Source organism: Pseudorca crassidens, chromosome 4, assembly GCF_039906515.1.
Source record: "Pseudorca crassidens isolate mPseCra1 chromosome 4, mPseCra1.hap1, whole genome shotgun sequence".
NCBI classification, from domain to species: Eukaryota; Metazoa; Chordata; class Mammalia; order Artiodactyla; family Delphinidae; genus Pseudorca; species Pseudorca crassidens.
In genome coordinates, this window is record NC_090299.1 from 300,424 (window position 1) to 320,326 (window position 19,903).

At 56.8% G+C, this 19,903-nt stretch overlaps 1 protein-coding gene across 2 annotated transcripts in view; it reads right to left on the minus strand.

Annotated features, from left to right (window-relative positions):
- CPLX1 (complexin 1) overlaps window positions 1–19,903 on the minus strand; it is a 36,814-nt gene that overhangs the window by 2,288 nt on the left and 14,623 nt on the right. For both annotated transcript variants that reach the window (XM_067734783.1, XM_067734782.1), the window contains exon 3: window positions 6,348–6,523. In XM_067734783.1, coding sequence (XP_067590884.1) covers window positions 6,348–6,523 — 176 coding nt within the window. The remainder of the gene's footprint in view (window positions 1–6,347; window positions 6,524–19,903) is intronic.

Below are 19,903 nucleotides of genomic sequence, written 5' to 3' on the forward strand. Positions count from 1 at the left end.
GCAGGCCCCACGCAGCCCAGATCCTCGGTCCAGCGACATGTGGCCACACCCTCCTGCCTGGCCAAGTACCCCCGGATGCCACCAAGACCCCAGTCCCTGGGGGGTCACTGCATGCTCCGTGTCCGGCGGTCACTTCCAGGTGGATGTCCTGGAACCCCATCTAGGTGTGACCTCAGCAACACCCCTGGGCACTGCTGAGCGCCCCCAATTCTGGTTTCCTGCGTGTGTCTCTGCCCTGAGCCCTCTCCCACATCTCCTCTCATCAGTGGATTGAATGGTGTCCCCCCAAAATTCATGTCACCTGGAACCTCAGAATGTGACCTTATTTGGAAATAGGGTCTTTGCAGATATAATTAGGTAAGAATAGAGATGCGCTCTTCCTGGGCCCTAAATCCAAAGAGAGTTTCCCTGTAAGAGAAAGAAAAGGATGCGCAGAGTAGAAGGTGAAAACGGAGAAAGGGTTCGGAACGACGTTGTCACAAGCCAAGGACACATGCATTGCCGGAAGCCCCCAGAAACCGGAAGAGAGAAGAATTCTCCCCCTCAGGTTTCAGAGGGAGCACAGCCCTGCTGACACCTTGATTTTGGGCTTCTAGCCTTCAGAACTGAGGAAGTAAGTTTCTAGGAGACGAACCCCTACTCCGCCAGGCCCATCAGCGTCCTCACCAGCCCTCCCGGATGAACAGAGCACTGATGCGCGTGCGCCTGCGGCCATGCGGCCATGAGACCAGGGAAACGCCTCCTGCCCTAGGGCTGCTGGGAACCTGGTGGGACCAAGCTGGCCTGGTGTGTTGGGGGGCAGGTCGCCCATCTGGGGGGCAGAGCTCAGGACCCTCCCAGGCTGGGGAGAGGGGTGCCCCTTGGCCAGGTCTGCGGTCCTGGCTCACACATTAGGGAATGTCTGGGAGCAGAAGCACTGATGAGGTAAAGAGGAAGCATTGGGGAGCACGTGTGGGTGTCAGCGATGGTGAATTATCCGTTACTGACAGACAGAACCCTCCTGGGGAGCACACAGTGCAGGACTGCTGGCCCTGGGGAGGATCCCCCATGCCCGGCCATCTCTGCTCACCAGCCCCTCCTGGAAGAAGCGGTGGGCTCTGCTTCTGGTGCTTGTGGCAGGTGTGGGGGTGTGTGTGGGGGAAGGGCACCCTGGCCCTCCAAGAAGACCCTTCCCTCTGTTTCCAGGTTGGGGGGTGGGGGCTGGCTGTGTCCCACTCCCCAGCTTACTGAGGGAAACCTCTGCACCCACCTCCTCCCTCGAGGCTGCGGATGGCTTCAGGCATGGCGGAGGCAAGGCCCACGTTCAGCAGAGTCTGAAGAGGGAGGCCATGCTCTCGGCCCACCGGTGACCAGAGCGCAGCCTGGGTCCCCTCAGCCAGAGGCGGCAGGGATGACGGGTCTGTCTACCCTTCTTCAGCAGGGGCTCCAGGCAGCCTGAAGGCCCCTGTGCACCGTGAACAAGAGCCAGGAGCGGGGAGAGGGTCTCCGTGCGGGGTGGGGGGCGTAGGGCACCAGAGTATATTCTGAGCAGCGGCACGCTACCCAGAGGGCCTCCGCACTGAGCACCGTCAGGTCAGCTCAGGATGGAGAGTGCGACAAGCCAACCAGACTGCAGCCACTCGGGTGGACTGGCCCTAGGAGCACAGCCCTCCTCCTGGGTCACCACACCTGCCGCGACCTCCTCACCACGGGGGGCTGTGGTGGCCGAAGCCCACACACACTCACAGCAAAGGTGCACATGCTCAGGGGAACACACGGTGCTGGCGGAACGGGCGGGTGACAGTGGCACACACGTAAGAGCGGGAACATGCGGTATGTGGTCGAGCAGAGGGGCCTCCCTGACTCGGGGTTGGGAAGGGACCTGTGTCAGGTCCTCCCCTCTAGGGTCCAGGAAGGAGACTCCAGGCCCCAACCCAGCTGCTCCAGAGGCTCATTCCGAGGCTAACGCCACTCTGGGCACACCTGAGGGCCACCTTACTCTCTGGGGTGCCGCCAGAGCCTGACTCTGATGTGGTCTGGCTGCGAGCCGGTTTGGACACCCCCCATCCTCCCCAACCACTGAGACGGCAGGGCCCCACCACACACCCCGTGGCCGGGAGGGAGCCCAGGGCGGCCGGCACCCTGGGCAATGCGGTACTCCTTACCGGTGGGAATCCGTATGTGCCCACACCTGTTACTCTCAGCATAAACCTGAGATGTGGGGGCCGGACCGACTCGGACCCACCAGCTCGGCGCTGGCTTGAGGGTGGTTGTGGCTCGAGGCTGCGGAACGTGGGCAGCAGGAAGCACCAAACCTGGCAGTGCGTGCGCAAACCAGAAGGTGGGTATGCAAATCAGGAAGAGCGTATGCAAATGACGCAGGTGGGCCAGCCTCCCCTCCAACCTGGACCCGCGCAGCTCAGCGCCTGCCGGCGCCTGAGATGGTAAGTCCGGAATGCAGACGAGGTCGCCTGGGGAGCCGGGCGCCCGGACGACGCGTGACCCCGGCCTGGCCCCTCGGCCCCCACCTGATGGAGCCCCCGCCCCGACCCGATGGGGCCCTGTACGGCGCAGCTCGATGGGATCCCGTGCCATGCAGCTCTGTACCCTCTTCTCTGACCAGCCTTGAGGTCTGGGAGTGGGTAGGCAGACACGGCACCAGGAGCCCCGGGGCCAGCGAGGGCCACTGGGCGAGCCACACCTGAAGGCCAGGGTTCCCACCTGTGGGGAGCAGGAGGGCAGCAGGGAGCTGCCTAAGCACACCGGGTGGAGAAGGTCTCTGAGGACACGGGTGTCCCGCGGACTTCGCGGGGGCAGGGCCTGGGGGCGTGGGGAGGGGGAGGGGTCGGTGGGCAGGGGCGCCAGGCGCTGAGCTCCCGTCAGAGTCAGGACAGCCGGGGCTAGGGGTGTGCTCTGGCCTGCACCCTGCATCGCCAGGGGGCACCTGGGGCTCCTGGGGCTCCAGCATCCAGAATGTGGCAGGCCTGTCCTGAGCTGCCTCTGACCCACGAGTGGGGGCAGCTCACCATCGCCCTCTTCCCTGCACACTCCCAGGCCTGGCCCAGTGGCCACCGCCTTGGTTAGCTCTGCAGTCACCCAGGAAAGGCCCCCACCCGGCGGACTCAGCTCTGTGCTGGTCGGGGGGCCCCAGCAGGCGTCTGTGTGCTCCCCAACACACCCCACACCGTCCCTGCAGGCCGCCCTCCAGGAACGGGCCCTGGCGCACTAGTCCCGCCTAAACCCCCGACAGCAGGAGAGCTGCTCTGGCAGGGACGGTGAGGAAACCTGGGCCCAGCCAGTGCGCGGGGCGGGGGCCGGCTCTGACCCCTGCCCTGGCCACTGGACTCGGTGGACACCACCCCGGCCCCTGGGCGGCCCAGATCAGACCCCGGATGTGCGCAGGAAGCAGGCCCGGGCCCGGTGGGATGAGGCCTGCCGCTGCGGCTGGTGGAGCCACGGCGGGTCTGGGGGTTGGCGGGGGCTATAGAAGCAGCCCGGGGCCCGTGCAGGCGGTTCAGAAGCGAAGGCGCTCACCCGCCCAACGCGGGCCCCAGATGGCGGGGTGCTCGTCTGGGGAAGCAGGACCCCTGCCCAGGGGACCCACGGGGCACAGGCTGGAGGGCCCTGGGGCTCTGCCAAGGGGTGCAGCCTTCCATGTGGCCGCCCCGGAAGCTGGGGTCCTGAGGACGGGGAGCACATGATCCATCGCCCGTCCCTGGCTGGGGTTGGGGGTGGGTGAGGGTCACCCTGCCCCCTGGCCTCACATGGAGCCGCAGGACCTCAGCTGCCCTCAGGGCGGGGCACATCCCCACTTCCACTGGGACTCACTCTGTGACCTTTAAGTCCCACTAGATGTCCCAGAGGACGAAGAGGACCCTGGAGCTGATGCCTATTCACTCACTCATCACTCACTCACACACTCATTCACTCACTCACACACTCACACACTCACACACTCATTCACTCACTGCTAGCTCAGCATCCCAGCGCAGGTGCAGGCCGGCAAAGCTCCCGTCCTCCCCGTGAGGGCAGGACAATGAACAGCTCACACGTAAAAAGCATGAGCGCCACAGGCGAAGGCAGGTGCAGAGCAAAATGAAACAGGCAAGGAGTGGGGGCGGGGGGAGGAGCCTCAGGGGGCTCCAGAGAGGAGCAGTCAGCCATGCAAAGGCCCTGGGGCAGTGGGAGCCCCGTTGGGGGCGGGGAGAGGTCACCGCACACGTAGGGCTGGGGCCCTGGGAGAAATGGGGGCCACTGGCGGGTGTGGAGAGAGGAGGGACAGAAGGGCCTTTCCTATTAAAGGCAAAACGAGCGGAGTGTGTTATGCACAGAAACCCACACTGTCAGCGCCTGCCCCCACCCCCACCCTGGCTGAGCCGTGGCCCCAACCTACATGCATACCTGAGCTCCTGGACAGCTCCCGAGGCTTGGGGCAGGGCTCACCGGGCAGCTGGCTCACAAGGGGGGAGGCTGGGGAAGCCGTGCCCACAGCGCCACACCCCCAGGGGGCTCCGACCTGGCCACACACTGGGACCTGTTTTGGGGGCTCGAGGGCTGGGATGAATAAGTTCACCCCCCAGGATTCCCCACTAGGTGTCCACCTGGGGCCAGGCCATGGCTGGCAGGCTGGCTGAACACAGATGGACAGTGGACAGACGGACCTCCCCATCCTTCCCCGCCATCTCTCGGTCTCTGTCCCACCCTCGGGGCTACCCCCCATTACTCCCGTCTCAGAAGATACTCTGCCTGGGCGGCTCTCACTCTGTCTCTGTCTCTCTGTTTCTGTCTGTATCTCTGTCTCTCTATCCTCTGACTCCCCCCAGCCCTGTCCTCCATTTCCCGATGGCTACGCTGATGTCCCCCAGCACAGCCCGAGTGGGGTCTGGCCGGCTCTGCTGTCTGATCCACTTCCTGGCTCTTCCGCAAACAGCTCAAAAAGCCTTGAGTCCTCAAGTCAGGACGGCAGCAGGGCTGGTCCTGGGGGTGGGGGGCTCACGAGCTGCCATCCCAGCAAAATCAACTCGAACTTTCTGCAGGTCCCAGGAAAGGTGCCCAGTGACCAGTGGGGGGAACATCAGGGTGAGTGGCCCCCATCAATGTGGGGGACCCCTTGTGGGCTCAGAGACCTGCAGGCGCCCCGCCTGTGCCCCCACCTCAGCTTCTGCGTCAGGCTGAGGTGCTGAGACACCAAGTAGGTGGGAGGGCTCTGCGGTCTGAGCCGTCCCGCCCCGAAGCCCGGGCACCTTGGCTGGTCCCCCTAGGGCTGGGGACTGTGGAGATGCCCTCAGGAGGCCCCCACCACCCCCACCTGGCCCCCTACCCACAGATTTCATGCCCAATGTCTGGGAGCGCTTCCCTCGGGCCCAGAGACGGGGGTGTCGGGGTGAGGGGCCAGGACAGAAGCAAGCGAAGCAGCATCCCCCAAACTGAGCTCCCCACCTGGGCCCCAGGACCCAGTGACTGGAACCGAGCGCCTTCGACGGAGGGGCCTGGCCTGTGCGGGGCCAAGGGCGGCGGGCGAGCCCCGAGATGGTGTGGACCTTGGGACGCCACGTGGCTCAGGGACGCCCTGGGCTCCTAGGGAGGGCTCCTGTCCTCCACCTGGCGCCCAGCCCAGCCCACTCCGGACAAGGCCAGAGCTGCTGCCCCACACTTGCCCTCTCCCGGCCTCTCCAGCCCTTCTGACCCAGGCGCTGGATGGGCAACTGAGGCTGGGCGGTGGACATGCCCCTGGGGCACAGCCCACCTGTGGCCTAGCTGCCGACTCAGCCTCATACACCCACCCCTGCTCTGGGCCTCGGTTTCCGCACCTGGAACGATGCTCTCACTGCCCTCACGCACAGGGGAAGGTCGCCCAGATGGTTCTGGAAAAGGTCGTGGCCTCCAGCTTGCAGCCAGCCCCCAACCAGACCTCACAGCTCGCAGGTCCGCTCCCCCAACTCCCTGCTTGAGGCCCACCCAGGGGTGGTGAGGTGCCTCCCCCGCCCATGACGACCCACCGACCCAGGGCCTGCCTGTGGGCCAGCCCCTGACTGCGCTGCGCTGCCCCCGCCTCCGGGTGGACCCCCGCCGGGTCCTCTGGGGCAGCCCCGGGGTCGGCAACAGGAAGAGCTGGGCTAGGGTTGACCCCGTGTGAGGAGCCCGGGAGCATGGGACCGGGTCCCTGCCATCAGGCCCAGGAAGGACTCGGGGCCGCGCAGAGTGAGCCCCGTCCCGGTGAGCCCGTGTGGCAGGCGTGCACCCTGGGGTGCGGTGACCCCGGCGGCCTGTGCCCCTCCCGCCGGACCACCCCAGGGTCTGCTCTAGAGCTGCAGAGGAGGGGGCGAGGGGGCCCCCGGCGGCAGCACCGCACCCCCCCGCGCGCGCACCTTGTCGCGGATGCCCTGGCGCATGACCTCGCGCTCGGCCTCCATCTTGGCGTACTTGGCCTTGCGCTCCTCCTCCTCCTGCCGCAGCGCTTCCTGCCGCTCCTCCTCCTTCTTGGCGGCGTCAGGGTCCTTCTCCTCGTCGCCCCCGAGCATCTTGCCCATGTCCTTGGTGGCCCCTGGGCACAGGGAGGCGGCAGTCAGGCAGGGCCCGCCCTCTCCCTGCCTGGCTCCCGTCCAGCAGGGCGGCAGCCTCAGGCCTCTGGGCCGCGGCTGCGTGTGCGTGAGCTCCTGGGGTGGAGCGTGTGTGTCTGCCAGTGTCTGAGGGCAGCTGTGTGTGTGTGTGTGTGTGTGTGTGTGTGTGTGCGCGCGCGCGTGCGTCTTCTCCGGGCCCGAGTGCAGCAGAGGCTCAGCCTCCCCAACGTGGCAGCGTGGCTGAGTGCACGGCTGTGTGAGCTGAGGCGCCCGGGACAGGCGACAGGCGTCTGGCGGGCTCTGGGTCACTGTGCAGGGCTGCTGGCGGCTGCATGTGGCAGCCCCAAGGCCATAACTTCTCTGCCTCGCCAGCTGCACTTTCCTCGCGAGCTCCTGACTCACAGGCGACAACAAACACCTCCTCGGATGCCTCTCTGGCTCGGCCCCCGGGACAGAGGTGCGTAATTACTGCCTCAGAGCGTGGTCCTGGCCCGCGGTGGCCCCAGCCCCACTGCACCCGGATGCACGGGCGTCATGGGGAGGGGAGCGCAGGGGTTAGCGCTGCGGGTCAGCCGACCTCAGCCCCTGCGGCCAGTCCCCCAGAAGCGCCCAGCACATACCCACACATGGCCAATAGGTGTGAGGCCAGCGCCCCGTCACCCCTGCACACCCCCTGGGAACCAGCCACGCTCCTGAGTGGACCCCGGGCCAGGTTGCTGCCCTGTGACCGCCGTCCTGCCCCCCGCCTCTCCAGCCACCGGTCTCTGCAGGTCCTGCCTCTGCCCTCTCATCCTGTGATGGTCCCTCCCAAGCGCGGCCCAAGGCTAGCTGAGTCTGCGCCTCGGGAACGAGCCGCGAGGTGGGTGTGTGGCTGCTGACGCCACCAGCCCTCTACGCCCATACCCAGGGGTGCCCCCTTCCCCGCCCTGGCTTCGAGGCCCGGCTCTGTCCTGCCCGCTTCTCTCGGAGTCTCCACTGCGCTGTCCTCCTCAGCGCTGCGGGGACTCCTGTTCTGTTCTGAGGCTGCACAGGTCCGTGCAGCACGGAACCTGGAGAGACTCCCTGCCCTGAGACACCTGCACCAATGACGCATCTGCCCGTTCCTCGGGAGTGACACCCCTGCCCCGTGTGGGCAGAGGGAACCACTTGGTGGGAAGGGGGCAACTTCTGGTTGAGTGCTCTGGGCTGAAAACTAGACCTCCGTCGGGCCGGGCCACGCCTGCACCACGTGGGCCTTCCTAGCTGCTGAAACTACTACAGCGTCGCAGGGTAGTTGCCACCACAGTCACTGCAGGGACGGGGAGCCCGCCTGGATGGGGCTCGGCCGATGGCACAGATACAGATGCTAACAGAAAACCAAGAGCCTCGCGTCAGTTTCCACCCACGTCTGCAGAATTCTGCAAAGGAGATTTCAAGCCAGTGGCTCAAGAAACTGGTCATGAGCAGGGCTGCTGATACACCGTCTCATCGCTCCCTGGATGAGGGGCTGGCATCTCCCCACCTCTGGGGCCGCCGTCCCCGGCGGGCTGTGGGGCAAGCAGGGACAAGCCCCAGTCCGCGAGCAGCTGCAACCTTCCCAGCCTCCCTGGCCGGCGGCCCAGCTTCTACGCAAATCCCCCCTGAACAAGCTCGTTCACACTAAAGTGAGAGTGACCGATAGCTCCTTCTGCCCCCTGGAGAGTACTGGCATCTTAAGGCAGAGGTGGGTGAACCAGTCTCGTCTACATCTCTCTCCCAAGAGGGAAAGTGGGTGGAGGCTGGGGTGGGGGCTGGAGGGGCCTCCCTGCCTGGGTGGTCTGGGGCCCCAGACCTGCTCCTCCAACGTGCTGTGTGGCTCTGGGCCTAGTGGTCCAACAGGCGTTTACTGAGCACCCGCTGTGTGCTGAGCTCTGCACACCAGGAGCCCCACCCCAGACCAGGGGTCTGGCCCTGCCCCCACTGGAGCGCCGGGCTGACCCCCGGAGGCAGAGAGCTACCCCAGCACACGGAGGGGACTCTGGAGGCCGATGGTCTCTCCACGGCCAGGGCGGGGCACCAACGCTCACTCGACCGCGGTGTGGACGCCAGGCACCAAGATCGGCACCGTCGCTGCGGGCCCTCCCCCGTGGCCCCGCCCTTCGCCCGACCCCGCCTCCGCACGCGGCCCCCGCACCGTCCCCACGCGGTGCACAAGGCTGGACCGAGAGCCGCAGCCCAAGCCTCCCGAATCCCAGGCGGGGGTCCCGCAGCCGGCCGTGCCGGCCACGTAGAGGTGTGGGCACAGGGGCCGACCCCACCCCTGCCCTAGCTCTTCTCGGAGCCTCACCTTGCTGGTGACTAGTGGGGAGGGGGGCGCCGGGGCAGGGGCGGCGGGTCCCAGCCCTCCTTGACGGTCAAAGCCCCGGGGACGACCTCAGTGCAGGATGAGGTGGCGGCACCTCTCTAACCCTGGAGCAGGTCCCACGCTTGGGTGCGTGTTACGCAGAAACCCAACAGCTAGGGAGAACTTTCTAGAACAGCGTTCGCGGGGTGCCCGCACAGGAGGAGATGGGGTCTGCCCACACGCCGGCCTGTGGATGGTGGACAGGAGCCGGCCTGGGCCTGCCCTGGCCTCCGCCTGCCGCAGCTCTGCGCCGTCCCTCAGTCCACGGCCCCCAGGTTCTCCTCCCTCCCTGATGTAATACCCACCCCGACTCTGTAGGAGATGAAGATGCTAAGATTTCTCTGCAGGCCTGCGGGGGGCGACGTGGAGTGAGGGGCTGCGATGTTCCTACCTCAGGGCCTTTGCACCTGCCGTTCTTCCTTGTGCTGAATTCCCGAACCTCCTCCTACTTGCTCCCAACCCAGGGTCTTTCTAGACAGGTTTTCCTGGGACTCCGTGTGTGCACTGGTGGCCCCTGTGGTCAAAACCCTTCTCAGCGTTCACCACCTTCGCTGCATCCGATTATGCTGCCTCATACGTGATGGAAACGATGTCTATTTAAACAGTACGTAAATTAAAGCTGACCCCTAAAACTTCATTTGGAAATAATCTTAGGTTTACAGAAGAGTCACGCAGGTAGTCCAAGGGCTCCTGAGCGCCAGTGGCCAGCATCACCCCGTGTTGACCCTGGTACGTTCATCAAAGCGAAAATGACCTACACTCTGCCATCGGCCAAACCACAGGCCGTATTCAGACGCCGCCGCCTTCTCCACTAACGTCCTTTTCTGTCCCAGGATCCAATCCAGGGCACCATGTTGCGTTTAGACTAAAGTCAACTTTTTAAAAGAGAAAACTACTTTTTAAACTTGAAATAAAACTATGGGAAAAATTATGAAATTTAATGAAAAACTAAAAAACACCTAAAGAAAGAAAGATAATTGTCAGGCTTACGGATGGGGAGACTCCGTAATGTAATGTCTGTTCTCCACAAACTGAGTCACAGATCTGTGCAGTCGCACTCAGACTCTCAAGAGCTAGAAAGGGGGGCTTCCCTGGTGGCGCAGTGGTTGAGAGTCTGCCTGCCGATGCAGGGGACATGGGTTCAAGCCCTGGTCTGGGAGGATCCCACATGCCGCGGAGCAACTAGGCCCGTGAGCCACAACTACTGAGCCTCCGCGTCTGGAGCCTGTGCTCCGCAACAAGAGGGCCGCAACAGTGAGAGGCCCGTGCACCACGATGAAGAGTGGCCCCCGCTTGCCACAACTGGAGAAAGCCCTCGCACAGAAACGAAGACCCAACACAGCCAGAAATAAATTTAAAAGAAAAAAAAAGAGCTAGAAAGGAAATTCTGTGACAATTGGCAAGTGAAGAGTGTTGCATAAAGAAATGCAAAGGCCCCTGGTCAGGAGACACCGCAGGGAGAAGCAGACGAGGTGAGCCTCCTGCCAGGAGGGGCCGCCATGCGTGGGACATAGCGTGCAGTTCTGCAGGGGAGGGAGGCAGAGTGACCGAGTGGACAGACTGCCTGTAGACCCACAGACACACAGACACGGGGCTCGGACACGTGGCCAGTGACAGGAGGGGCCTCAGAACCCTGGAGAAGAGAGCCATATTTCCCTGGGGTGACTGAGCTCCTTGTGAGAAGCATGAAACTAGACTCTCACGTAACACCACAAATTTTTATTGATTATCAATCTGAATATGACCCCAAAATAAAGCGGGCCCTGCTCACCACAACTAGAGGGGGCCCGCGCACAGCAGCGAAGACCCAACGCAGCCCAAAATAAGTAAATAAATAAATAAATTTATTAAAAAGAAAAGTAATAAAAACAATTCCATTAGCAATGCTGACAAAAACATAAAAATCTATGACTATATTGTTAATAGATGTGCAAGTCTGTTTTACCTAAGACTATAGAATTGTTGAGAGAAATCTGAAACGGCCTAAACAAATAGACAGATACACCATGTTCATGGGCTCAGCACTGCTATGAGATCAGTTTTCCCGAACACTGGATTCGGTGCAATGCCAAACAAAATGCAAATAGGCTTTTTTGAACGAATTTACCGGCTCACTCTAAAGTTTATATGGAAATGGCAAAAGGCCTGGAATAGACAAAACAATTCTGCAAAAGGAGAACAACTTTAGAGGACTCACCCTGCTTGCTTCCAAGGTCTATATAATCCAGACAGTACGGTACTGACAGGAGAAGTGACATGTGGACCCATGGAATGGAATAGACAGTCCAGAAATAGACCCATATATGGTCAAGTGAGTTTTTGACAAAGTTGCAAAGATTATTCAGTGAAGAAAGGATAGCCTTTTCACAAGCGGTACTAAAACAATGAGATATTCCTACGCAAATGCACAAACAAACTCATAAATGTCTTCCCTAACCTCACACCTTATACAAAGCTCAGTAACAGACCTAATGGAAAAGCTAACATTATAAAACTTCTAGAAGAAAGCAGAAAAGAAAATCTTGGTGACCTTGACCTAGGCAAAGATTCCTTACACAGGTGACAAAAAGCATGAGCCTTAAAAGAAAAACTGATACACTGGACTTCATCGACAAAAAACTTGTTCTTCAAAAGACACTGTTAAAGAAAAAAGAAAGAAAAGGCAAGACTGTGAGAATATATTTGCAGACGATACGTCTGATAAACTCTTATAACCAGAATACATAATGAACTCAAGGACAAGAACACAAACCACCTGATTTTAAAAACAGAAGCTCTGAATAGACATTTTACCAGAGAAGAGACATAGGTGGCAAGTAAGGACCTGAAAAGACGTGCCTGCTCTTACAAAGAGCGATCAACACGCTCGGCCGTTAGGGTGCAGACTGAGCTCACAAAGCGGGACCACCAGGCGCCCACACGATGTCTACGATGAGAAAGACCAAGCATGTGCTCGGAAGCTGGGGGGGACCCAGGACCCTCGCCCGTGGCCGGCAGGACGGCGGGGGTGTAGCCGCTTGGGACGGCAGTTGGACAGTTTCCTATAATTAAACGTGCACCTCCACCGCAGTCCCACTCCTCGGCACCTACCCAGAGAAATGGAGACGCAGTGGGAATGGCATGTGCAGCCCAATCTGTAACAGCCCCAAAAGAGAGGCCCCTCAACGCCCGTCAGGAGGTGAACGGACACACGAAGGCTGGTCCGTCCACCCGAGGGCACTGATGCTCTCGGCAGTGTGGAGGAATCTCAAAACCTTTACGCTGAGTGAAAAAAGCCAGGCACAAATTCTATGACTTCACTTATGTCAACAGAAGTACAAATCCGTGTATGGTGACCGCAAACACGTCAGGGTTGCCCGGGGCCCAGGGCAGGTGGGGGGCTGTGGGTTGCCAAGAGGCCGTGCAACAGTCAGAACCCAGGGAAACGCACTTTACCCAGGCAGTGCTCACCCGGCGTCAATCACATCACACCCAAACTGATCTAAAGCCCTAACAAACGAGCAATGAGACGTGTGATACAGGCCGTCTTCCCCAGTCGTCACCCGGCCGTCTTCCCCGGTCGTCACCCTGCCAGATCCAAGTAATGAAAAGATGACCAAACCCATAACTTTACAAGTTTGAGTTTTAGAAACATGTCCCTGATTAACCCTTAAGTTGAAGGGGAAATAAAACTGAAATTGTAAAAACTCTAGAAAGCAAAGAAAAATAAGCACTTTCTGTCTAAACTGGGATCCACGGCTAAACTGGGATCCACGGCTAAACTGGGATCCATGTGGCTAAACTGGGATCCACGGCTAAGCTGGGATCCATGTGGCTAAACTGGGATCCACGGCTAAGCTGGGATCCACGGCTAAGCTGGGATCCGTGGCTAAGCTGGGATCCACGGCTAAGCTGGGATCCGCGGCTAAAACTGTTTCTGGAGGAAAAGTTATAGCCTTTAATTTTAAAGAAGAAAAAGAGAAAGTTTAGGAACTTCATTATTACCTTTAAAAAATTGTTTTGGAGGTTCTACTGAATTTCATAAGGAGAAAAATTAAGGGGTATTACACTATAAAAGGAGATATCAAATTCTCTCTCCGCACCCACCTCTTTTGCTGGTGACATGACCATATACCTAAAAAACTCATGACACTCCAGTGAAAACCAAACAGAACCAATGATGGAATGTGGCAGAATGACTAAGTGCAATATTTATAGATAAATAATTTTTAAAATTTGCCTCATACTACCAATAACAAGCTAGAAACATAAATGGAAACAATGGTCCATTTACGATAATTATAAATGTAGAAAATTGGAATACGTTTAACAAAGAGACCTATGGCACCTGCACGTAGAAAATATCTCCTTAAATGTGATGGCTTTGCACAGACTCTTGAGCTTCCTGACGGGCTGGCTCAGTGTCATGAAGATGCCAGTCCCTCCAAAGTTAATATACGATTGTACACAACCTGGGTTACGCTTCCAACGGAAACTCCAATGATTCTTTCTTTTTTCTTTTTTGGGGGTTTAGATAAAGTTAGGGTTCACGTGGCAGAATAAATGCCAGAGGAGATCTGATCCAGGTGCCTTACGGATGGGAAATGGCATCCCTGCTGTGGGTCCTGGAAACACCTGGAGAGTAACAGTGAGAAGATCATTGACTGGAGATGTTGTTTCTTTTAAATTTTTTTTTTAATTATTTTATTTATTTATTTTTGGCTGTGTTGGGTCTTCATTGCTGTGCACAGGCTTTCTCTATTTGCGGCGAGCGGGAGTTACTCTTTGTTGCTGTGTGCGGGCTTCTCATTGCGGTGGCTTCTCTTGTTGCGGAGCACGGGCTCTAGGTGCGTGGGCTTCAGTAGTTGTGGCACATGGGCTCAGTAGTTGTGGCCCGCGGGCTCTAGAGCACAGGCTCAGTAGCTGTGGCACATGGGCTTAGCTGCTCCACGGCATGTGGGATCTTCCCAGACCAGGGCTTGAACCCGTGTCCTGTGCACTGGCAGGTGGATTCTTAACCACTGCGCCACTGGGGAAGCCCTGGAGATGATTTAAATGCGACCATGTCTATTGCTGGGGAGCCCAGGAAGGTGCCCCCGGAGTCTGGCGGGGGTGTGCTCCCAGTGGGCTGGGCCGCAGTCACACTCAAGCGCATTCAGAATCCACTCACCCACCCACCCTGCCGGCCCCTCCCTACATCCATCCCAATGAACCACACCCGTCCCTGGAGGAGCCGGTGCTGAGGCCGCTGACTTGGCCTGTTTGTTTCGGTTGCAGCCCCTGCAAATGGCTGGAGACGAGCTGACCTCTAGGGCACAGGGCCACGCGGCCACGATGCCCCCATGTCCGGGAGTCCCAGGCGGCCGCGGGCGGGAGGTTCCACAATACGCTACGAGGGCCAAGTGCAGACAAGGAGAAAAAATCCCTGTGTACGTTTTTATGATTATCTAAAGACAGAAAACAGATTGGCAGGTTACAAACCAGGTTCATGCCAAACCTAGATCCTAAAAACCACAGCCCGTGTTTTTTTCAGACTCATGGAACGTTCACAAAGAGCAATCGAATGTTCGTCCACAGCCTGAAGAGGCTCCCCTCACAGTCATCATCATGGCCATCACTTAAAACCCAAACAAACCAAAACCAACCCAGGGAACAAGTGTCGGCCAGGATGTGGAGAAACTGGAGGCCTGTGCACTGCTGGTGGGAACTTAAAATGGTGCAGCTGCGTGGAAAGCAGTATGGAGGTTCCTCAAAAAATTAAATATAGAATTACTATAGGATCCAGCAAATCCACTTTTGGGTATAAACTCAAAAGAACTGAAAGCAGGAACACTGAGAGAACTGAAAGGAGATGTATGTACCCCGTGCTCACAGCAGCAGCATCACAATAACCCAAATGCCCACCGACAGATGACGGATAAACAAAATGTGGTCCATCCATACGATGGGATGCCGTGCAGCCTTTAAAGGGACGCAATTCTGACCCACGCTACAATGCGGTGAACTTTAAAAATATCATGCGAAGTGAAACAAGCCAGACACAACAGGACAAATACTGTACGATTCCACTTACATGAGGTCCCTAAAGTAGGCAAAATCAGAGAGACAGAAAGTGGATGGTGGGAGCCGGGGGGGGGTCAGTGCTTCACGGGGACAGAGCCTCAGTTTGCGAAGACTGAAAAGTTCTGGAAACGGATGTTGACGGCTGCACAGCAACGTGAATGTACTTAATGCCACTGAACTGTACACTTAAGAATAGTTAAGGGACTTCCCTGGTGGCACAGTGGTTAAGAATCCGCCTGCCAGTGCAGGGGACATGGGTTCGAGCCCTGGTCCGGGAAGATCCCACATGCCGTGGAGCAACTAAGCCCGTGCACCACGACTACCGAGCCTGCGCTCTAGAGCCCATGCCCTGCAACAAGAGAAGCCACCACAATGAGAAGCCCGCGCATGGCAACCAAGAGTCGCCCCTGCTCGCCGCAACTAGAGAAAGCCCACGCACAGCAACGAAGCCCAATGCAGCCCCACTCCCCCCAAAAATAGCTAAAATAGTTAAAACGGCAAGTTTTATGTCATGTACGTTTTATCACAATAAGAAAAGAGAAAATTTAAATCAATTTATAATCCCATGTCTCAAAAAAAACATGTCAGGCTGCAGAGACAACCTCAACATGTTTTCAAAGTAGGAATGAGACCGAGTGTCTGATGGCGTCAGGAAAGCAGACAGCACAACAAACAGGGAAACTGGGAACAAAAGCCCTCCTCCCAACCCTACAGACGTGAAGTTTCTCTTATGCGTTAGAAAACACGAGTGAAACTACAGTCGCTGCATTTCTGGGAGCTTGAGTACCATGCGATGCAAGATCTAGTGAGATCTTCGGGGCAGCCAGCCTGCAAAACCCCTGGGGCCCGGGCCTCACACCTGGGCTCCGGCCTGTGGGGGGGGGGGCAGGGGGAGGCGAGCTCAGCCGACAGCAAGGGCACCGCCCCAAAGAGGTGGAGCTTCAAACTCCGTGGACGTGGACAGGCACCTGCTCGGGTCCGAGGGGACGGAAAAGGGCACAAAGATATGCGAATTCAGGAAAAAGTGAGGGAGAAACATCTGCATTAGACGTTAGATGTTAGAATGATCAAGTAACATCTTTACACTCTATCCATACACTTGAAAACCTGCGTGAAGTAGATTTTCTAAAAAATGTTGTCAAAAACTCAGAACTGAGCCTAAGAATTCGCAGATGCATTCTTTCAAACAGTCAAGAAACAGATAATTCTTACGATATTTAGAATGTTCTTGGAAGGGAGGAAAAGAAGGAAATCCTCCCGGTTATTTCTGTGAAATCAGCACAAGAAGATGCCAAAACTCGGCTGGGGCGGGCCAGGCTCCCACGGAAACAGCAGTGCCAAATGCTAAGCCAGAGATGGGACTGAAGGTTGGCATTTCTTACAGAATTCTACAGAAAAGGTTCATTTTAGGGATGCAAAGGTGGCCCGATCAGAAAGCAGTTATGTGCCGATGCTGTTGGGGGCCCCCAGCCCGCCTGGTGCGGCAGGGACCGTGTGCCTGTTCCCAGCCCCCGCCCAGGGTCCCGCACGGCCTCTCCCTTCCTCTCCTGTGGAGGGTGTTGAGCTGAGGGGGCCGCCCCGCAGGCACGAGGGCAGGGGCTGAAGCTCTAGCTGTCCCCGGCCCGCCTGGAAACCGGCCTCAGGCACCGTGATCCACACACTTGACCATCCCAACGGCAGGCGTCCTCGGTAACACAACCCATCTTAAAGCCGCTTAATGGAGGCGTAGCGGCCATGGTATAAATCACGCAATTAGACAAACGTGCACGTCCATGAAGCCACCACCGCAGTCAGGACACTGGGCACATCCGTCCCCCCGAGGTTCCTGGTGGCCCCGTGTAATTCCTCCCACCAAACCACGTGCAGACGACCGCTGACCTCCTTTCTGTGCCTGCAGGTCACTCCCCAGAATCTTATATAAACACAGTCACAGCACAGGCGGCCATCGCGGGACGGGGCTGGCTGTTCACCGAGGTGGTGCTTTGCTGAGTGCCCACCGTTCCTTCCCCTTCAGGGCTGAGAGGGTGGGCACCGAGGGTGTGTCCGGTCACCGGTAACGGATGCGGGGTTGCTTCCAGTTTGGTCTTTGTGGATAAGGCCGCGCAGACAGTCTTGTGTGTGTGCCTGCCTCATTTGTCGTGCGGGGATACCCACGAGTGGGCACCGAGTTGTGTGGCAAACCGAGGTTCCACTTTTCAGGAACTGCCAACTGTTCTCCAAAGTAGTTGTGCCGTTTTAAACTCCCAGCAGCGCGTACGGGGCCCCATTGCTCCGCGTTCCCGCCAGCACGTGCTCCCAGGTGCCCCTGAAGTTCTAACCGCCACGGCGGGTGCGAGGCAGCCGCTGCCTTTCTCTCCTAACAGGGATGTGAAGCATCTTTTTATGTGCTTAGTAGCTATTTTTATATCTTTTTTGACAGAATCCCTATTCAAATCGTTTGCACACTTTCAAAAATGCACTTTTTATTTTAGAACAATCTTAGATTTACAGAACAATTATGAAGAGAGGCAGTACAGAGAGTTCCCACGTGCCCTGCAAACACGTAACGTTAGAGTAGCGCAACTGTCACAGTCGAGGAGCCCACGTCAAGAACGTTGTTACTAACCGATTTCCACAGTGTCTGCCTGCGGTTCCCTCTCTGTTCCGGGATCCCATCCAGGGACCGTATACATCAGTCGTCACATCTCCTTAGGTGCCTCTGGGATGCGACAATTTCTCAGACTTTCCTTGTTTGATGACCTGGCCAGCTTTGACGGGCACTTTGCGGGAATTTTGTTTGTCTCTCAATTAGGATTTGTCTGATGTTTTTCTCTTGATTCGACTGGGTGATGGGTTTGGGGAGGAGGACCCCAGGGGAGGCAGTGCCCTTCCCATCCCTTCCCATCCCATCTAGGTCATGCTCTCGTTGTGACCTGCCACCTCGATCTCCCAATTTGAGCTGAGGGCTATGGTCCACCTCCTTGAGCTTCTGCCCATTTCTTTCTTTCTCTTTTTTTCTTTAAAGTCATGTGCATGATATATATATATATATATATATATATATATATATATATATATATATATTTAATAGATTTTATTCATTTATTTATTGGCTGCATTGGGTCTTCGTTGCTGCACGTGGGCTTCCTCTAGCTGCGGTCAGCAGGGGCTACCCTTCGTTGTGGTGCACGGGCTTCTCATTGCGGTGGCTTCTCTCGTTGCAGAGCACGGGCTCTAGGTGCGCAGGCTTCAGTAGTTGTGGCATGCGGGCTCAGTAGTTGTGGCTCGAGGGCTCTAGAGCACAGGCTCAGTAGTTGTGGCACACGGGCTTAGTTGCTCCGTGGCATGTGGGATCTTCCCGGACCGGGGCTTGAACCCGTGTCCCCCACATTGGCAGGCGGATTGTTAACCACTGCACCACTAGGGAAGCCCCTTCTGCCCATTTCTTGATTGGGTTGTTGATCTTATTATTGAATGGTAATTGGTATTCTGGATACAAGTCCAATTTTATTAATCTTCTTAACTAACTTTGTTCATCCCCACTCCCATTTCATTAATTTCTATTTTGATCCTTATTTCCTTTCTTCTACTTATTTTGGGTTTTGTTTGATTTTCTTTTCCTAGTTTCAGATGTTAGAAGTTGAAGTTAAGGGACTTTCCTGGTGGTCCAGTGGCTGGGACTCCACACTCCTAGTGCAGGGGGCCTGGGTTCAATCCTTGGTCGGGGAACTAGATCCCACACGCCACAACTAAGACCCGACACAGCCAAATAAAATATAAATAAATAAATATTTTTAAGAAAAGAAGTTGAAGTTAATCATTTGAGACTTTTCTTCATTTCTATTGAGGTGTTTAGTGATATAAATTTCCCTCTAAACATGGCTTTCCTGAATCCCACAAATTACCGTTTTTTAATTTCCATTCAGTTTACAATAATTTCTAATTTCCATCTTAATCCCTTCTTGGCCCCATGGGTTGTTTAGTTTCCAAATATTGGGGGGATTTCCCAGATATCTTTCTGTTGTGTGCTTCTTGTTTCGTCCCAGTGTGGACAGAAAACACATTCTGCATGGCTGGAATCATCTACGTTTATTGAGACTGGTTTTGTGGCCAAGAAGAAGGTCTATGTGGGTAAGTGCTCTGTGAGTGTCATCTGAAGTGTCTGCAAGAAGAAGGTCTATCTGGGTAGATGCTCTGTGAGCTGTGAGCTGTCATCTGAAGTGTCTGTAGAGTCAGTCGGCCAGGCCGGTTGGCAGTCTGCTCAGGTCTGTGCGTCCTGAGTGTCGCCACCCGAACCTGCAGGTTGTCTGTTTCTCTTCTAAGTTCTGCCGGTTTTGCCTCACACGTCTTGAAGCTCAGTTATGACTCGTAGAAATGGTCGGGGCTGTGGTGTCCTCTTGATTAACGGCTCCTTTCTCACTGGGATAGGGCCGTCTTCACCCTTGGTCACAACCTTTGCTCTGAAACCTCTGTCTGACACTGATGTGGCCCCTCCAGGCTTCTTTTGATTAATATTAACATGGCTTCTCTTTTTCCATCTTTTTATTTTTCCCTTATTTGTGTCTTCATATTTCAGGTGGGTTTCTTATAGGCCTCATAAAGTTGGGTCTTGATTTTCTACCCAATCCAACATCTCCGCCTTTTACGAGAAGGCTCCCAAGAGGAAGAGCAGAAGAAGCCACAGATCACCAGGCATCCCTGAGAATAAGAAGAAGGGACGACCTCGGTTGTGGGGAAAATTATCCTGACTAAACATGGCTCTGCTCCCACCTAACAAAGCTTAAAGACAAGAAAGGAAAGAATCAAACTGTCCCTAAATAAGCTGATCGCATACTGAGCAAAGTGCGTATATTTAGGAAAACAGAAATGCCAGCAGCGACTGGGTGAACGAACTCACAATGTGTGGCGTCCAGTGCAAATGTTCCAGGCGTGCAGAGAAGCGGGAAAACACAGCGTAACGAGGAAGGACCGACAGCGCTGA